Consider the following 18,469-nt stretch of genomic DNA (forward strand, 5'->3'; position numbering starts at 1 on the left):
CATATTACGTACAATTGAATTTCCCCCTATGAGTTCAAGTGGTTCACTTCCTAAAATTATCTCCTATAAATCCTTTGCAAGTATAAGCAGTAAGGATACAAGGATATTTGTAAATTACAGATGGTACACAATTGAATGCAGGGAATATATGCGAGTCTGTCTAATATCAGAGCAAGACACCTAACTACAGGCTACAGATGAGATGAAATTACTGAAATCTTTAGAAGTTACCCCAAACAATATGCTGGCAACCTTACACTTTGGATACTGTGAGGCAGATGTATTATAGCAGCACTTATGCCGATATAACGCTTCCTGTTTCGCTTCTTTACCGAGGCGACGCAGGAAGCACTACCGGTGAGATGTATTAACATCTCATATGCCGGAGCGGGGGGAGTGAAAACTTCCCCCTTGGGTGATCCCTGCTAGAGCATACAGCGCATCAGCCTAGTGCTGATGCGCTTTGTCTCACTCCCGACCGGCTCCACTGAGCATCACTCGGAAAAAGGATACTTGCTGAGAAATTAACCACTGGAAAACAAGACCAGTAAAAGAGTATTAGTCACACAGCCCATATAAAAAAGTATATCATCTTGAACTAGTACATAAGAAGAAACAAAGAGCTGCAGGGCGTTATGTCATACCCCTTTCACACTTGCTGCAATAACCTGGGTTATTGCACGTGAACGCCCAGCAACCTGGGATACTGTGCAGTGTGAAAGGGCCAGGTTGAGATAAGCCGGCATTTCAACCCTGGTAATGAGCGGGGTTGAACATGGGTTCAACCCGGTTTACGTTGCAGTGTGAACGGATAATCCAGGTCGATGCGATGCAATATGCCAAGTCGGGCTGTCAGTCTAAAAGGGATCTCAACCGGGATAGGCGTGTGAACAAAATCCCAGGTGCAACCCGGCATTGTGATGTGAAAGGGGTATATAGGCTCCGATTTTACCAAAAGGATTTCAGCGAGATTGCTGCTAAATTTAAAGCAGCAGTTATAACACTGAACCAGCCTTATAACTGATGACCTCTTTAAATTTAGAGCCAGTCGCTCTGAAATCCGTCTGGTTCCATAAAATCGGAGCCTTACATAACGCCTGTAATTTACACTCTAGACAGTTTTGATGACTGTTTATAGACACAAGAGCTGACAAAACTAATTAACGTAACGATAATTATTGACCATAGAGGAATATTGTTAATTGTACCAAAATATCTAGAGCTAAAGTCTGACCTATAAGTAATCCACTGCGTTCAACAGTTCATTAAAAAAAACGACAAAATAAAGTGGTTATAAAAAAAAAAAAAAAAACCCAAAGCTAGCTATATTATATATACATACACACACACATATATATATATATATATTTGTACCATGCCTAAAATTTAAGACAATACCAGGAACACATTTTAAGTACAGCATATTGCAAGTGAAAATAAAAGTAACAATGCATCTAACAGCAAATGCAGTGGGGCTTTTTGTAGATAAAAATAAAAGAATGTAAACAATTACAGTACTCTAGAGGTAATCCAGAAAAAAAAAATCAAATGTCATATTAGATTATGACAAATAAAGCATGGCTCAAATAAACAAGGCCCTGGGTAAAAAATAAATAATACTTATACAGGGTAAAGCCCTTTCAAGATACCAAGAATGTGATTGTTTTAAATAATAAGAAGAGTGTCACTTATTGACATACTGAATAAAAACTCTATAAGGGCTGTTAGAGAACAGATGGGAATAATAGGATAACAGATTTCCTGCAGGCAGATGACCAGAGCCAATGTAACAGTGTTAATGATGGAGTGTCTGTCAGGGTATCAGGAAGCATGATTTGCCCTATGCCTACAGCACCACATTGCTGGAGGTGAATATATAGGCGTGAGAAAAAGATGGGATGGGGTGGTGGAATGGGGGCAGAACTTATACTGTTTATTTTTAATAGTATTTGCTGCTCACTTCTAATTTATATTTGGGGAATCAAACATAAAATTCAAGCAGTGCCTAACAAATGTCACCTTTAATACACTACATTTACTTTATATGAGCATCAGTCCTACATAAGGTACAAAACATTATTTATAACTGCACAGCCAGTGATAGCAAGGACTGAGCTGGAGTCTGAATCCGGAGCTGGGCTAATGGAGCCTGGGCTGGTAATGCTGGAGCTCTGCCAACACTAGGATGGGAGATGCCCCCTAATGCCCATCTGTTCCCTCCACCTCCCAGATCAACGACCCGTTCCCAATCTCCGGATCATTTCCCCACGGTCTCCTCTCACCGCCTTCTCCAGGTGCTGCCGGGCCAGCTCACTGTTCTTGGTGTGGTGATACAGGACCGAGCCGAGCTGCAGATGAGTCCGGGCCTCGATACGCTGCGGCGGCTTGAACTGGAAGACGGCCTGCAGGCAGTGCACGCACAGGCGGATCTTGGGTGGGCTGGAGGTGCGGAAGTGCTCGGCGAAACCCAGCAATGCTAAGTACCACGACTCCGAGGCCTCAGCCTGGGGAGCCACCACCGCCGCTGCCGCCATCACTGACACCAACAACAAGGCCCTGTCCCCGCCTCTGGAGCAAAACTCGCGAGAGCAGCGCGCAGTGCTGTCTGGGAATTGTAGTTCCCCCATTGTCTGTTGATGCTACTCCCAGGCACTCACGGCTGATAATAACAATGCTGTCGCATATTACTCTGTCTATATTGATGTGATACTAGTGTGTCAGGCGTGGGATTTACATTTTATCCACATCACATGTTTCCTTATGTCTTGTTATTACCTATACCGAGCTGTAGCACCCTGATTTTATTCTTTATATGTCTCCCTCATTTATTTTTCGTTTTTTGTTTCATAGGGTAAAGTACCAATTGCATCTGGAGCAGAGCCGTAACTAGACTTTTTGGTGCCCTGTGCCAGAAAGAGCATTGGCACCCCCCTCATTTATCAAAGGGACATAATGCACCCTAAAAAGGGCCATGGCTTCATGGGGAAGGGCCAGGGAAGAGAAAGGAGAGGCCAGGAGATGCTGGGGATGAAATAAGAGGAAGCTACAAGCAAGAATGATAATAAACAGAAATTTGACAGGCCCAAACAGCGCCCCCCGACCTGTGGTGCCCTGTGCGATGGCACCGGCCGCACTACCCTAGCTACGGCCCTGATCTGGAGTATGTAACTCTCCAGCCCTTCAGGTAAAAGTGGCTGATGCCACATATAAAAGTTTCCTACTACCTAGAAATCTATTTCATGATATTATTATATTTGTAAAGTGCATGTACAGTTGAGTAGTAAATCATTAAATAATACTTGCCTGCAATTGAAAAAGCATTTCAGGGAGACTGTGAAAGTGGCATTAAAGCACACTTGCCTACTTTTGAAACCTAGTTTTAGGGAGATAGCACGTTGGCAGCAGAGTGTGCCGCACAAAGCACGGCACGCCGCTGAGGGGGCGAGTCATATTACGCACAAATGGCGTGTCTATCTCCATTTATAGGTGTGTATTGTCACTGAGCGGCGTGTCCTGCAGTGGCAGGTAAAATATAGTGCTAAGAGCAGCATGCCACCAGAGCTAGTTCTTGTATGGGTAGCAGGTCCTAATACAGACTTGTAAGGCCACTGTATGAGAGACACTGCTATATTGTCACAGACCTAAATTAATAAATGCTGACAGGAGCAAAGGAAGATAGTGTTGAGTGTCACAGGCATTACCTGCCCTCAGAGAGGGCACTCACTGACAGCCATGGAATGGATGGCTTTCACTGAGTGCCCTTTCAGAGTGCAGTTAATGCCTGTGTCCTGTGACACTCAGCACCCAGCCACCATGGACTCCAGCTCTGTTGGTTTATCAATTTAATAATTCCCTTTCCCTTACATCCACCACCACTGTAGGGGAAACCGCTGATGCCGTGCCCGCCGCTGCAGCAGCCAGGCACACAACTGAACTGCGCACAGTGGTAGCTGGAGCGGCCCATATAGATAGATCGATAGATCTATGTAAATGTAGCATAGGCTCGGCACTCTTCCTCAGGATATAACTGTGGGTGCCCTCCGCCATGTAGAAAACACAGATGCAGGATGGCGGCGGCACTCCAAAATAAATCACGTTAGAGCTGGGTTATATGAACTTCTAGTTCACTTCAACGTTTCAATCAAACGATTTTCATTTTATATATATATATATATATATATATGTGTGTGTAAAACATTTGAAACATGACAGCGATCCTAAAAAAAAATCCTTAAAGTTGCGGTGCCTGGTTCATACAAGATAAATATATGGATTAACTTTTTTGGAGAAAAATGCAACAAAGAGCCAGCACTAACGTTTAGTAGATTTATTCTGAAGAACACAAATGAAAAATACAGCGTCTAATAATCAGCAGCTCACAGCCCCTGAGGAAAACCAACTAGGTTTTGGCTGAAACGGTCGCCGGGTGGGCTGCTGCTAATGATGATTATTATTGGACTCTGTATTTTTCATATGTGATCTTCACAATAAAGCTACTAAACGTGACACTGATACATATAACTGTTGCTAGCTAGCATACATCAGTATGGAACACTTTTGTCCAGCCCTTGCTCCCCACCAAGTGTGTCCATACTGACACACTAAGCCATGTGTGTACTTGTAAAACTGCTCTGGATTAAAACAACGTTTATTGGTGTCCCACTGGATGTGCCTCCCAACTTGGCTTGGTATATCCATTCCACTAAGAGCACGTCAGCTGGAGCACTGTCACTGCATGCCCGGCTTCCAGTCACGCTTTGCCGTCCTGTGAGCGAGGCTTTTCAACTACATGAACACCTGTTGGAGGTCTATTTGCCGCCAGCTCCAACTAACACAGGTTTGCTGCCCGATGCTACAGACTGTTACTGAAGTGGCACGGCCCCCTTACCACTGGGCGTGAGTTCTTGTCTCCCCAGGGAGGTTACACAGCAGCGCGAGCCACTAGGATAGGCTCCTATCTGGCGCCAGCCATTACGCTCCAAGCCGGGCACCAAAAGCCAGTGAGTACAAGTGACGACATTTGGATTTTTATATTTATTTTTACTCTTTCATAGCTGTGAATCCACTACTTCAGCATTCAGTAAAACGGAGTCCAGAGACTTAATTGATTATACTAGCACATTATGTCCATCAAGTGTGCTTAGCACTCATGGAGATCTAAAGCTGGGCATCCACTATACAATTTTCTGTCACATATCTGTCCAATCTGGCTGGTTGGAATGAAAACCTGGTAATGTGTGGGAGCAAATGACAGTCGATCATATGGTTTTAAACACTGAAAAAAGGACAAAAATTGTTCAAATTGGTTAAATTTGTGTGTTTTAACCAATTTGTCTGAACGACCATTTTTGTTTGTTTTCCAGTGTTTGTGAGCAAATGGACGACTGTCATTTGCTCCCATATATTACCAGGTTTTCATTCCAACCAGCCAGATTGGACAGATATCTGACAGATAATTGTATAGTGGATGCTCAGCATTAGTAAAGGTTGACTTTTCTTTCCTGTTTCCTTTTTTATGCTCCTGGATTGTTATCAATAATATTGCTACTTTGTTCTCTTTTTAGCTCACTTACAAAGTATCAGTGCATTTATTGCTAACAGTGCAACCCTCTAAACTATATAAAGGAGTTGATTGTTTTTTATATTTTTCAATTTTAATGTGCATTATTGTTGATTTTTATTTTTGTACTCCTGGGAGTCATTTAAACTGTGGAATTATATACTATATATATTAAACTATTTGTGATCCTTTATCATGTATTTCTGGTATCTTTGAGCGCCACAGAGTACTGCACAAGTCTTTCTGTAATAAAACGACTTTACTACTGTATCATTAAACAGCAGATTGCAGATAAGTATGGATTATACACACACAGTCACGGCATATTTCAAGTGTATCAGACGACACTGTCAGAGAGTGAGTGCCGAATATTGCCCTCCTAGTAAGGACTACACTTCCCGGCCTGCCCTGCGCCGGAAAAGGCTCAGTCGCTGCTGTTGGTGGGGGGGCAACGTCGTGAAAGGCTGCGGACAGTGCGGAGGGAGGGGCGGATACTGGGGAGAGAGCGCAAGATGGAGAGCTGGAAGTCCGCAGGTACCGTAGGCTGCCTGGTCCAAGACCAGCCCTGCCTTGTAAACAGTAAAGCAGCGGCGAGGCCCGGCTCTGTGTGTGACCGATGTGGTGACCCGCAGCTCCCAGAGCGGCGGATAGGCTGCGCCGTGGGGGGTACACACATAATGGCACAGTGACCGGGATGGGGCAGGATATTGTCTTGTTGAGATTTGTGTTTGAATGCACCTAGCATGAGCGTGCTATTGGTCAATACACTGCAGATAGTACAGGCCACAGGCACACCACCCATGCATGTCAGTTGATAAACCCAAGCAATGGCTGGTGTCCTCTGTAGCTTTGTGACCAGACATATTTTATGGCTTTTGCTGTTTTTTTTTTTTTTGGTTAAACAAGTATATCAGTAATATCAGGTATGTACATTGAATTATAGTGCAGAAATAACTATGCTGGCACTTTGAAGGGAAAGGGGAATGGTAGTATCTAGATGCCCTTCACGGAGCGGCCCTAGACGCCATCCGTTACTGTCCAACGTCATTCCCTACTATCCACATAAACGTAGAGGGGGAATAAATACCTGTGGCGAGCGGACAAATTCCTTCGTTTGGTGTCCTTTATGGGCATGGAATTGCACTTCCACGCTCACCTAACTTCACTTCCAGGTCCTTACAATGAAGGGGAAATAAGCTCAACCAAAGGGGTACATCTCTTGTGACATGGGAGCAACTACTGTCAGAAGCAAGGTGTGCCTTCCTTTTCCACACATTGGTATGGAGTATTACTTGCTAGCGCTTTTTTATTTTAAAAGAATTACAATGTCGTTTTCCATAACAGCTTCAGCGTCTATGCTAATGCAGCGTCCAAATCTGAGTCTGACATGCCTACTAGTTGTGGAGCTATTCCATCGCGGCACATAACAAGACACACTATCGTTCCTATGGCAGCTGCAATTTCACCATCTCCTATGTCAGTGCAACAGCGTCTTTTGTCACTGTCATCGACACGCCCGCGTCTGGCTAGCTACCCCATGTTACAACCCACGAAGGCACTGAAATCCCCAGCTCCTGTGGGAGGGACACATACACAGTGTGACTCGGACGCCTGCACAACTAAAAAAATCGTCCCCTTGCATCCAACATCGCCACTGCGTGCAACTTAGAATTAGACCCTAAGTGCCTGAAAAAACTCTGGGGATAAAGAAAGGTTGCTATCTGCAGCAGTACACAAAACGGGGGATTACAAACCTAACAATACGTAAATATAAAATATACTGTACCGAAACATATAAAAAAAAATGCAAGTAAACATCAAGTTGCCACATGTAACCTATATAAATACACATAACATAATAAGTCCATTTAAAGCTTATGAGAAAGAATTGTTGGAAAATGATCCACTCCTGTTACAAAGTAATTGGATATGTCCATTTGTAACCTTGTTTCATAAAAGGACAATTTGCATTGTTTTTTTTTTCATGTTTAATATATATTAATTTCATTTAAATGCATAAAATTGTTTCCTTAGTTATAGAATATTAATTAGGTTATTTCAGCACAGTATATTTTATATTTACATATTTAAAAATGCTAGCGTTTTAGAGCCTTTCTGCTATCTCTTTTTTTTTTTTTTTATTTCTGGAATTTTTATCCCTAACTACATATATCATGCACACTTTCACTCGTCTACCTCAGGTTCCCATGTTAGGGTGTAGGTGCTTCTATAAGTTAGCAGGCACAGTATGAATGACTGCTTAGTGGTTTTTCTTTGCTATAAATGGTCTTTGTGGATTGAGTCTTACATTGGGGAAATGTGCTGTTCCAGTAATCAATATCGCCACATTCTAAACTTTTTGACATACGAGATCCTATCAGGACAGGAGCATTCAAACTTTTCTTGGCGTGCCATATTAAGAAAATGACTTCGGACGGAGGGCCTCAAAAGTTTTTCTTACAATTTGCAACCCAGCAATTGAACACACAAAACCAAAATACAATATGTTTCCAGTGATAAAGAATCCAAATGTATTATGTTATGTGTTTTAGAGATGCCCTCCTAAATAAAATTAAAACAACATTAATTCATGTAAGTTAAAATGAGATATCAACCATTTACTATAAACTAGCAAAATATTTCTAATATATCTTTTGATATATATGGTATTTCAGACAGCTGTTTTGCACCAAGTAGTAGGACTGGTTAGTGAAGACTGCTCTTTCACATACAGGGCCGAATTCAATAAGGTGCGAAAAGTCTCAATCAGCGAAAAGCGTTCGCCGATGTGATGTTTTCGCCTCATTCGCCAGTTTTGAAGCAAACTTTTCGCTTACTTTCTCAATGTGCGCTCCCACTTTTCGCCCTATTCAATTGCAAAACAGGCGAAAACGCATATGTGTGAGAACTGCGAATGGTGAAACCAGCGAAAAGTACAGCATATTTTGGGGAAATCAGTCTGTACCCCATAAAAAGCCTAACAGACACTGGAATCAATATAGAAGTAATAATATCCCTAATAAAAGTATTTTGGGATTTAAATTGAGTCAAATGGCTGTTTTATATGCATATTTGCAAAAGTGTTGAAATATGATATAAAGCAATTTCTATTGGTAAAAATAATTGTTGTAGTTAAATTGGGGGTACATTATAATGAGTGCTAGGATAGTTTTGTGTCTATAAAGTGCAGTTTTAAAAGTTGTTAAAAATACACCTGCTGCAGTCACCTGCAAACCTAAAACACATGTCCGTTCCATACAGCCCCCCAAAATACCTGACCCAGTGCTTTAAACCTGTTTTGCAGCACTTTTCAAATTTTCACAACCAAAATGATGTAATTTTTAGGGGGAATCCTGCTTTTTCAATGGGGGGGGGGGGTGTTAAAAGGGTTTTGAACCAAGTCCCCACATTTTTATCCAGAAATAGGGATTTTACACATTTTTGCCCCTGCCTCTGAGGTGGTGAAGTCTTTTTGCCTGTTTCTGCCTATAGAGTTTCACATGTGCGAAAGCATCGGGGATTGAATAGCGCGATATGCTGGTATGAGCGAAAAGATCGCATTGGCGAACGCCAAACATGACTTTTACACCTAGTTTACTTCAGCCCATAAATGGATAGGGGAGGTGTAGCCTGAAATATGTTCAACTCTGTATATGGGTGAAGGTCAACATTTATTTGTATGCATTACTGTTATTATTATGGCTGTTACAGTTGCCATACACGCACCTCTGAGCTAATCAGCTCCCCTATCCTTAAAAATGTGGAGAGTTACAGGTAGATAGTGGAATAGGGAGGAATACTTTTTAGCAGAGATGCTGTGGAATTCCTTTTCTTTTAAGGTGTCTGCAAGTTATAACTGTGTTTTTCTTTGAGTACCACCACTTGCTTCCATGCAATTTATTTCTCCCAAATATCCCTCTCCTGTAATTCTTCCCTTCCTATAACTTATTTCCCCTGGGATTTATTGCTCCCTCACTACTCCATGACAGCCCCTCCTATGGGTTTTCCTTCTAAGTTAAGTAGAGACAAGTATGTAAAAACATGCTGCTTGATGGTGTACAATGTTTCTCCTTTTCTTCCCGTTTCCTTATCTTTCTGTAAGCTAGGTAGGTCAGGTAGCGCACTGTTGTCTTTTTCTCTATCAGCTCCTCTGTCCTGGCAATGCACCATTCTAATGCTGAAAGCTGAGGATAGGTTGGCTGACCCGGGGACAACAGTCTTCTAACGCTGCGTGCAGAACTGGCTTTGAACATTTTCAAATATAGAGGGGGATGTATCAATTCTTGGTGAGAGAGAAAGTGGAGTCATTTCCCAAAGCAGCCAGTCGCCTTCTGTCGTTTCATTGACTGTGCTAAATAGATAACACAAGCTAATTGGATTCTTTGGGCAACTTCTATCTCCAAGATACATCTCCCCCACAGTGCCTAAGTGAAATACATATTCTATACTTGCGCTTACAACTGTGTAACACAGGGACTGCCCAGCAGTACTTACGTTTCAAACAGTGAAGAAACAACGCCTTAAAGCAGAATGGAGCCTGAGCCCGATCCCAAACTGCTGAAAGACACCTGCTAGAGGTAAATTCCTAATGCTTGGCCATACACGCTACAATTAATGGGGCGATCCGCCCGATATCCGCGGATCACCCTGATAATTGTAGCATGTGTGCGGGTGACCGAGAGTTAAATATTTCTCGATGTCCGATGCAATATTTTTGTGTTAAACTGTCGGCCGCATCGGGCAGTGTATGCCCAGCCGTGGCCGACAGACAGACATTTCCTGTGTGCCTTCCCATGGGGGCGGAGCGCAGACGTCAGGCTAATACACTGAGAAATCTCACAGTGTATTCCGTGGACATCTGCGGCTTGCAGGCTGCCAGATAAAATGTCTGTCAGTCTGACAGGCATTTTATCTGGATGTGTATGCCTAGCTTAAGTTACGAGTGTTTTCATATGCTATTACTGGAAAGATTAGTTGGTGATTAGTGGCTTTGTTTTTGAGTGTCCTTGCAGAATTTATGGGGGGGGGGGGGAAAGGATGACCAGTAACAAATCTGAGCAATCTGTGATGAAAAATGTTCTGCACACTATGAAGGAGTGTTTGGTAACACTTGCAAATTCCAAAATAAGCAAATAAATTATCCTGCAGAGCAATTTAAAGAATTAATTGCATGGATGAAAGAAGCTTATGTTACTAATGAAGACCTTTGTATTAGGCATGGGATTAAGAGAACAAGATCTCTTAAGCAGTGTTTCACATTCAGAAAGGGATTGCTTATGGATAGAAGTTTCTGAACCTGGTGAAATTTAAGAAATGGCTAAGAAATTTAAAATGTGGTAAACTCTTCATTTCTACTTCAGGGTCCATAGGGTATCCACAGGATACCTTGGGGTTTACCTTGGGGTATAGGTGTGACGTCAGTCGCAGGGCACCAAAGAGTTAAGCTTTCAGCCTCCCAGGATGCACTAGGTCCCCCTCCTATACCCCGCCCCCGGGCCAAGGCACCTCAGTTTAGTTTGGAGTCGGGTGCACCTGTTGGAGTGGGGGCTAGAAGAGCCCCTGAAGCTTATTCTTCATGCAGCTGTGGCTGCACAACTGGATGTACAGCATGGACAGTCAGTCCTGACGTCCATGCTGTCTTCCCTACCCCCCGCCGGTACCAGAACGCCGGTACTGATCCGGGGATGCTGGTGGGCGTCTGGGGTCACAGCTAGCGGTGACCCCAGATGCTCCGGACCATGGCCGGATTCAAGGGGGACAGAGGTAAGCAGCGGGGTCCCGCGGTGGGTCCCCGCTGATCACATGGTCCTAAGTCCCCAGGCAGGGGGCTCCCTGGGGACTGGCTGCAGCGTGGAGCCAGGCGACCAACCTGCGCTTCCACTACCCCCTGGGACAGCGGACCGCAGCAGAGCGGTAGCGCTGCGGCGTCCCAGGGGTTAAATGCATGCCAGGGGAGCGCGCCTTCCCTGTCTCACAGCCGGCGCCTCCCCCGCTGCACACAGCCCTCTCTGCATGCTGCCGACTGGTCCTGTGGCAGCGCTCCTCCCCCAGGCCAGCCTCCTCTCTGCTCCTCGGCGGCCATCTTCTCCAGAACGCATGGTGAACGCTGCTGGAAGCGCTGGACGGAAGCATCGTGGTCTGGGTCCCCCCGCATACCTCTCCTCCGCTGTGGTCAGGTCTGTGTATGCAGCGCTGTGTCCTACCAGGCCCTGTGTCTGTGTAGTTGAGTGATCAGCGCTGTTAGTGCAGGAATTGTTATTTCTCTGCATTGTATGTGACTGTGCTAGCGCTGCTGCCTGTAATCTTTTCTTCATCTAAACTGTCCGCTTTATTACTGTCCCTGTTCTTTCTGCTAAAGCCCTTGCGGTGCTGCAGGGTGGTCTCTCGCCTATTTAATACTTAATTGGTGAGAGAGGTCACATACGTGGTGCCATCATGTCTGAAAGTGATTTTCCCCTCCGGCTACAGTGTACCACGTGCAAAGTACCGTTAGCGGAGGGGGGAGGGTAGCGCGGAGGGCCTTTGCCGGCAGTGTTTGTCCATGGCGCGGCCTATTACGGTTACAGCACCGGTACAGGAGCCGCCCTGGGCTTGTTTCGCTCAGGCGTTAACAGCTTTAGTGGGCCAGTTAGCTCCGCAGCCCGCGTTTACTCCGATGGGTTTGTCCCAGCAGTCTGTGGTGTCGTCACCCATGCAGGGGTTCCCACGACAATTGGTGGTACCCCACAGTCTCCCTATTTCCCCGCTCCCGGGTTCTCAGGAGCCAGCGTGGGTTAACTCCCTGACGAGTTCTGTACAGCACTTGTCGGATGTGTTGCAAGGGGAGTCTGTGATGCGGTCTCATAAAAGGCCGGTGGCGTCTCTGTCCGCTCCTTATGAGGATGACGAAGGGACGTCTGATGATGGGGAGATTCTGGATCCTTACGATCAGGAACCTCTCCATACTAAGGACGCTGATGCTAAGTCCAAAGTATATATTCCTGGACTTATTCGGGCGGTCCGCACAGCCTTGGTGATTGAGGACGAAGTTCCCCCAGCGGCTAAATCTAAGTATGCCTTTTTCAAAGATGTGAAGGGCGATGCCACAGTCTTTCCTCTTTCGGGTCAGTTGGTGGACCATTTAGAGGAGGCGTGGAAACAACCTGGCAAAAGGTACCAGCCGCAGAGACGCCTGGCGGTGGCTTATCCGTTCGCGGATAATTATTTTGCGAAGTGGGAATCCCCTCCACAGGTGGATTCTCACGTGACCCGTCTTGTCCGTAGTGCCACATTGCCGATGCCATCCATGTCCTCCCTTAAGGATGCTACGGACCGCAAGGTAGAAATCTGCCTGAAGTCCGCTTATTCCCTTGCAGGGGGGGCAGCACGGCCGGCTATGGCCATTTGCTGGGTTGCCAGAGCGATGGAGCGCTGGGCGGATTCATTAGAGGCTTCTTTTGAATCCGACTGTCCGGCCGATCAGGCGGAGTTGATTGGCAATCTCCGTGATTCGGCCACCTACATCAACGAGGCGGCTCTAGACATTAGTACTCTGGTGTCTAGAATTTCTTCAGCAGCGGTAGCTGCTCGTCGCACCTTGTGGCTGCGATCCTGGAAGGCGGACGCAGATTCCAAGAAAGGTCTGGAAGCGTTACCGTTTACCGGAGAAGTTCTCTTCGGTCCGGATCTGGATAAGATTGTGGCCACGCTGGCGGCAGCCAAATCTGCCTGTCTCCCGTCGGCCGCTGCTCCTTCTGGTTCGGGGACCATCGTCCTTTCGGTCATCTAGGGCCCAGGGCAGGCCCAAACCACAGTCGTTTCCTCGACAGGCTGGCCCTAAGAAATCGGTCAAGCCCCGGAAGCAGGCATGGAGTACCAGACGTCCGGCCCCCAAGCCAGATGACAAGCCTGCGGCCTGACGGTCCGGGCCTCCCTTTGGGGGATCCCAGGGTGGGAGGCCGCCTGCTACAGTTCGCCCAGTGTTGGTCGACCACTACGACAGACACTTGGGTTCTGGAGGTGGTTTCTCACGGATACGCCCTCTCCTTCCGGCACAGACCCCCGGCTCGCTTCTTCACCACGGGTCTCCCATCAGACCGGAACAAGGCTACGGAGCTGCGGAAGGTATTGCACACTATGCTCCAGGCTGGAGTTATAGTGGCGGTTCCATTCTCCCAGAGGGGCCAGGGTTTCTATTCAAATCTATTTTTGGTACAGAAACCCAATGGGTCATATCGTCCGATTCTCAACCTCAAAGCACTCAACAAGTCTTTGCGGGTCCCGAAGTTTCGGATGGAGACCCTACGGTCCATCATTCTGGCGCTGGAACCTGGGGACTACTTGGTGTCATTGGACATACAGGACGCTTACCTGCATGTCCCTATTCTTTGGCGCCATCAACAGTTCCTCAGGTTCGCAATCAGCAGCGACCACTTCCAGTTTCGGGCGTTACCTTTTGGCCTGGCAACAGCACCACGTGTTTTCACCAAGGTGATGGCGGTCATGGCGGCTTCTCTGCGGCTGCAGGGAGTCCGCATGTTGCCGTATTTGGACGACCTGTTATTGGTGGCAGGATCTCCAGAGCTCCTGTTACGCCACTTGGACCTGACCATTGCACTGCTGCAACGGCACGGCTGGCTAATCAACTGGCAGAAGTCCACTCTAATCCCGTCTCGGAGGATTCTGCATCTTGGAGCCTTATTGGACTCGGGACAGCAAAGGATCTTCGTGACGGAGGACAAGATCTCTGCTTTACAGTCAAGGGTGCGCAGTTGTCTGCACAGCCGCCGGGTGTCCTTACACTCGGCGATGAGGTTACTGGGCTCCATGGTGTCGGTGTTCGACATGGTGGAATACGCCCAGTTTCACTCCAGACCTCTGCAGCACCTGATCCTGTCCAAGTGGAACGGGCTGACTCAGTCTCTGAAGTCCCAGACGATTGTGCTCACCCAGGAGGTTCGCCTGTCCCTTACGTGGTGGTTACAGACGACCCACCTCAACAAGGGACGTCCGTTCTGGGTTCCAAATTGGGTCCTGTTGACAACGGACGCCAGTCTTCGGGGCTGGGGAGCAGTTTCGGGTCCACACTTGTTCCAGGGCAGGTGGACGCCGACAGAAGCGGAGCTTCCAATAAATATCTTGGAACTCCGTGCGGTCTTCAATGCTCTCCAGCAGGCACAGCGGTTTCTCCAGGGTCGCCCGGTGCAGGTCCAGTCGGACAACGCTACCACCGTGGCCTACATAAACAGGCAAGGAGGAACTCGCAGTCGGGCGGCTCTCGTAGAGGTCTCTCGGATCCTGGTTTGGGCGGAGCGCAATCTTCCGGCCATATCAGCGGTCTTCATCCCGGGAGTGCTCAATTGGGAGGCGGACTTTCTAAGTCGCCAGGACGTTCATCCGGGGGAATGGTCCCTGCACCCGGACGTTTTTCAACTACTGGTGGACAGGTGGGGTCTTCCAGAAATCGACCTCATGGCATCCCGGCACAACAACAAGTTGCCGGTGTACGGGTCTCGCACAAGAGACGAAGGGGCGTCTCTGGTGGATGCTCTGTCCGTCCGGTGGACGTTCCGGTTCGCATACCTGTTCCCTCCGGTCTCCCTTCTTCCACGGGTAATCCGGAAATTCAAACAGGAAGGAGGGACGCTCCTGTTGATAGCTCCCGCGTGGCCCAGACGGCACTGGTTCTCAGACCTTCAGGGTCTGTCCGTGGACAGTCCTCTGCGGTTGCCGCTACGACCGGACCTTCTGTCTCAGGGTCCTTGCCTTCACCCGGACCTGACTCTGCTGTCTTTGACGGCGTGGCTGTTGAGACGGCCATGCTGAGGTCCCGGGGGTTTTCCAGCTCTGTGGTGCGTACCATGTTGCGAGCTCGGAAACCGTCTTCCGCGAGGATATACCATCGCGTGTGGCATACGTTCTTCCAGTGGTGTCGACCGAGAGGTTATGCACCGCGGGAGTTTCGTCTGTCTCGGATTCTCGCCTTCCTGCAAGCGGGACTAGATCATGGGCTTCGCCTTGCTTCTTTGAAGGTACAGGTTTCGGCCCTATCTGTCTGGTTTCACCGTAGGATTGCTACAATCCCGGATGTGCGCACCTTTATGCAGGGTGTTCTCCGCATTCAGCCGCCCTTTGTTCCACCTGTGGCGCCTTGGGATTTGGCTGTGGTCCTGAGGGCTCTCCAAGGACCGCCGTTTGAACCACTGGGCTCAGTGGATCTTAAATGGCTAACAGCTAAGACTGTTTTCCTTCTGGCCATTGCTTCGGCCAGACGTGTTTCTGAGGTAGGGGCTCTTTCTTGTAGACCCCCTTTCTTGGTTTTTTATGGGAACAGGGCAGTGCTCGCACTCGGCCCGAGTTTCTTCCCAAAGTTGTTTCCCAGTTTCATATTAACGAGGAAATAGTTGTTCCGGCCTTTAACTCACCGGGTCTTTCCGTGGGTGAGGCCTCTTTGGATGTTGTGCGGGCCTTAAGGACTTATGTTGACCGCACTTCTTCGTTTAGGAAGTCGGACGCTTTGTTTGTCCTCTTTGGCTTCCGTAAAAAGGGTTGGCCTGCTTCAAAGCAAACTTTGGCAGCCTGGATCCGTATGGCTATTTCTGAAGCTTATCTTCATGAAGGCCTACCGGTCCCTCCTTCTCTGAAGGCTCATTCCACTAGGTCTGTGGGTCCTTCGTGGGCAGCTCGACGTGGTGCCTCGGCAGTTCAGATCTGCAAGGCTGCTACGTGGTCTTCTGTCCATACCTTCGTGAGGTATTACAGGTTTGACACCTTCGCCTCTCAGGATGCTTCCTTCGGGCGGCGGATTCTCCTTTCTGCACAGGAGCGTCCCCACCCTTAAAGGATACTGCTTTGGGACATCCCCAAGGTATCCTGTGGATACCCTATGGACCCTGAAGTAGAAAATATGAGATATGGTAAGAACTTACCCTTGTTATCTCTATTTCTACGAAGTCCATAGGGTTCCACAGGACTCCCGCCCTGTCGCACCTGTGCTGCAGATGGGCTTTGCTCTGGTCACCGGTTTTCCGTCTCCCTCTGGTGAGAATGTGATTCTTGTATGTGTCCAGATCTTTGTTCTCTCTCTTCCTTCTCCTCCTCCGGCCTATGGCTTGGTAACTAACTGAGGTGCCTTGGCCCGGGGGCGGGGTATAGGAGGGGGACCTAGTGCATCCTGGGAGGCTGAAAGCTTAACTCTTTGGTGCCCTGCGACTGACGTCACACCTATACCCCAAGGTAAACCCCAAGGTATCCTGTGGAACCCTATGGACTTCGTAGAAATAGAGATAACAAGGGTAAGTTCTTACCATATCTCATATTTTTCAAGCGTTTACCTTAATACATAGACCCCCCTATATGTATTAAAAAGATCCGTGGCATAGCAAGCCCCTTAGGATTTTATGGGGCTGCGATGTGCACGTATGTAGTAAGATCCAAAATGTGTAATTTGCCGGAGCTTCTATAGAATGTAGAAGCCTTTGAGCTTCATTTCACAAAATCTCCCGTACACGCAGCATGCGCTGGCCGATGGACTCTCGTGTCCTAAACCCCAAAGTCGCTTCTTCGCCGAGACAGTTCTATATCAGAGAGCCTTACAGGGCAGCTTACTAACAGTTGCCCGGATCCTTCAAATCATAATGGCGAAAGTTTCAGACTATGAATACCTCAAGAGCACTACACTCGATTTGAGGAAACTAAACAGATTTGTCAATGAGAGAGAACTTTTGAATAGAATCAGTGAACTCAATCCTCTCGGCTATCAACAATAAAGATTTTCTCACAGCCGCACATATGCAAGACGCTTACTTTCATGTTGCAGTTGAGCACAGGAAGTTTTTCAGGTTCAGTGAGACAACCTTTTTCCATCACCTGTCTGGCTTATAGCCTGGTAATGTCTGCAAAAACCTTTACAAAAGTGCTGTTTACATTAATTAGTTAAAAAGATTTAAGCAGGGAGGTTAAGGTATGGCCATACCTGAACAGCATACTATTTATTGAAGAATCACAACTTGTCTCAAAATATAGCATGGGGCACCTTAAGTATAGATGAATCACTTATCAATAATGAAGAGAGTGCTTCAAATGTCATGTACTCCGCAATAGAAATAGTTTCCTGGGAAAGGTGGCACGTGCAGTCTCCAGCTGTACTAGTTAACTCTGTGACCTCGTTAGATTACAACATAAGCCTGTGAAGTACTACCAAGAAGTCTCTAATCTGGTGGCAAGACTAATGCTGGGTACACACTGGCTGATATATTGGCCGATCTATTTATCGGCCAATATATCGTGCCCCTGTCAGCCAGTGTGTGCAGACGATATGTCTGTGAACAACGTTGTTCACAGACATTGCATTGGCTGCGCTGCACAGCCAATGAATAGATATGTCTGCAGACATATCTGTCCATCGGCAAGTGTGTCAGCTGATTGCCCGTACACAGGGGCGCCGTGAGGGGGGGGGGGGAGCGGGTACTAATTACCCAAGTCCGGCGCCACTCCCCCTCCCTCTTGGGTCACAGCAGCCCAGCACACGCTGCTGTGTGCTGGGTAGCACTGGGAGACTGTCCGAGCAGCCGGGGCAATCTCCTATGCCAAAGGGGGGGAGTGATCAAGCTGGTCTCGCCCCCATTGGCTGTGCACCGGGCTGAGGGGCACACAGCGCCCCCCTCCCCAGCAATATATCCCCAGATATTTTTCAGTAATTTCCAGATAATTTTCAGCGAATAACAGATCTGCCAATCGTGAAAGGCTCAATATTTTTCTAGTATCGGTTGGCAAACTGGCTGATCGTTACCATACACTAGTAATCTACAGCCCCGATTGGTCGCTGAAATCCAACATGTTTGACAACCTGATTTATCGATTCCGATCTTTTTTGATCGGAATCGGCAATCGGTTAACCCCATACATTGCAGGTATTTTTACACAATCATC

General features: G+C 47.2%; 2 protein-coding genes across 2 annotated transcripts in view; one reads left to right on the forward strand and one right to left on the reverse strand.

Moving 5' to 3' along the window:
- Positions 1 to 2,627, reverse strand: part of MAU2 (MAU2 sister chromatid cohesion factor) — a 56,421-nt gene extending 53,794 nt beyond the window's left edge. Inside the window, exons 1-2 of the mRNA XM_088478419.1 lie at positions 2,283 to 2,627; positions 514 to 531 (exon numbers count right to left, since the gene is read on the reverse strand). Of these exons, the coding sequence (XP_088334545.1) occupies positions 514 to 531; positions 2,283 to 2,627 (363 nt within the window). The remainder of the gene's footprint in view (positions 1 to 513; positions 532 to 2,282) is intronic.
- A 3,386-nt stretch (positions 2,628 to 6,013) lies between these two features.
- SUGP1 (SURP and G-patch domain containing 1) overlaps positions 6,014 to 18,469 on the forward strand; it is a 74,844-nt gene continuing 62,388 nt past the window's right edge. The window contains exon 1 of the mRNA XM_088478420.1: positions 6,014 to 6,094. Within this exon, the coding sequence (XP_088334546.1) occupies positions 6,073 to 6,094 (22 nt within the window). The 5' untranslated portion in view covers positions 6,014 to 6,072. The remainder of the gene's footprint in view (positions 6,095 to 18,469) is intronic.

This window comes from Taudactylus pleione, unplaced genomic scaffold (assembly GCF_031769625.1).
Source record: "Taudactylus pleione unplaced genomic scaffold, aTauple2 ptg000214l, whole genome shotgun sequence".
In the NCBI taxonomy this organism is placed as follows: domain Eukaryota; kingdom Metazoa; phylum Chordata; class Amphibia; order Anura; family Myobatrachidae; genus Taudactylus; species Taudactylus pleione.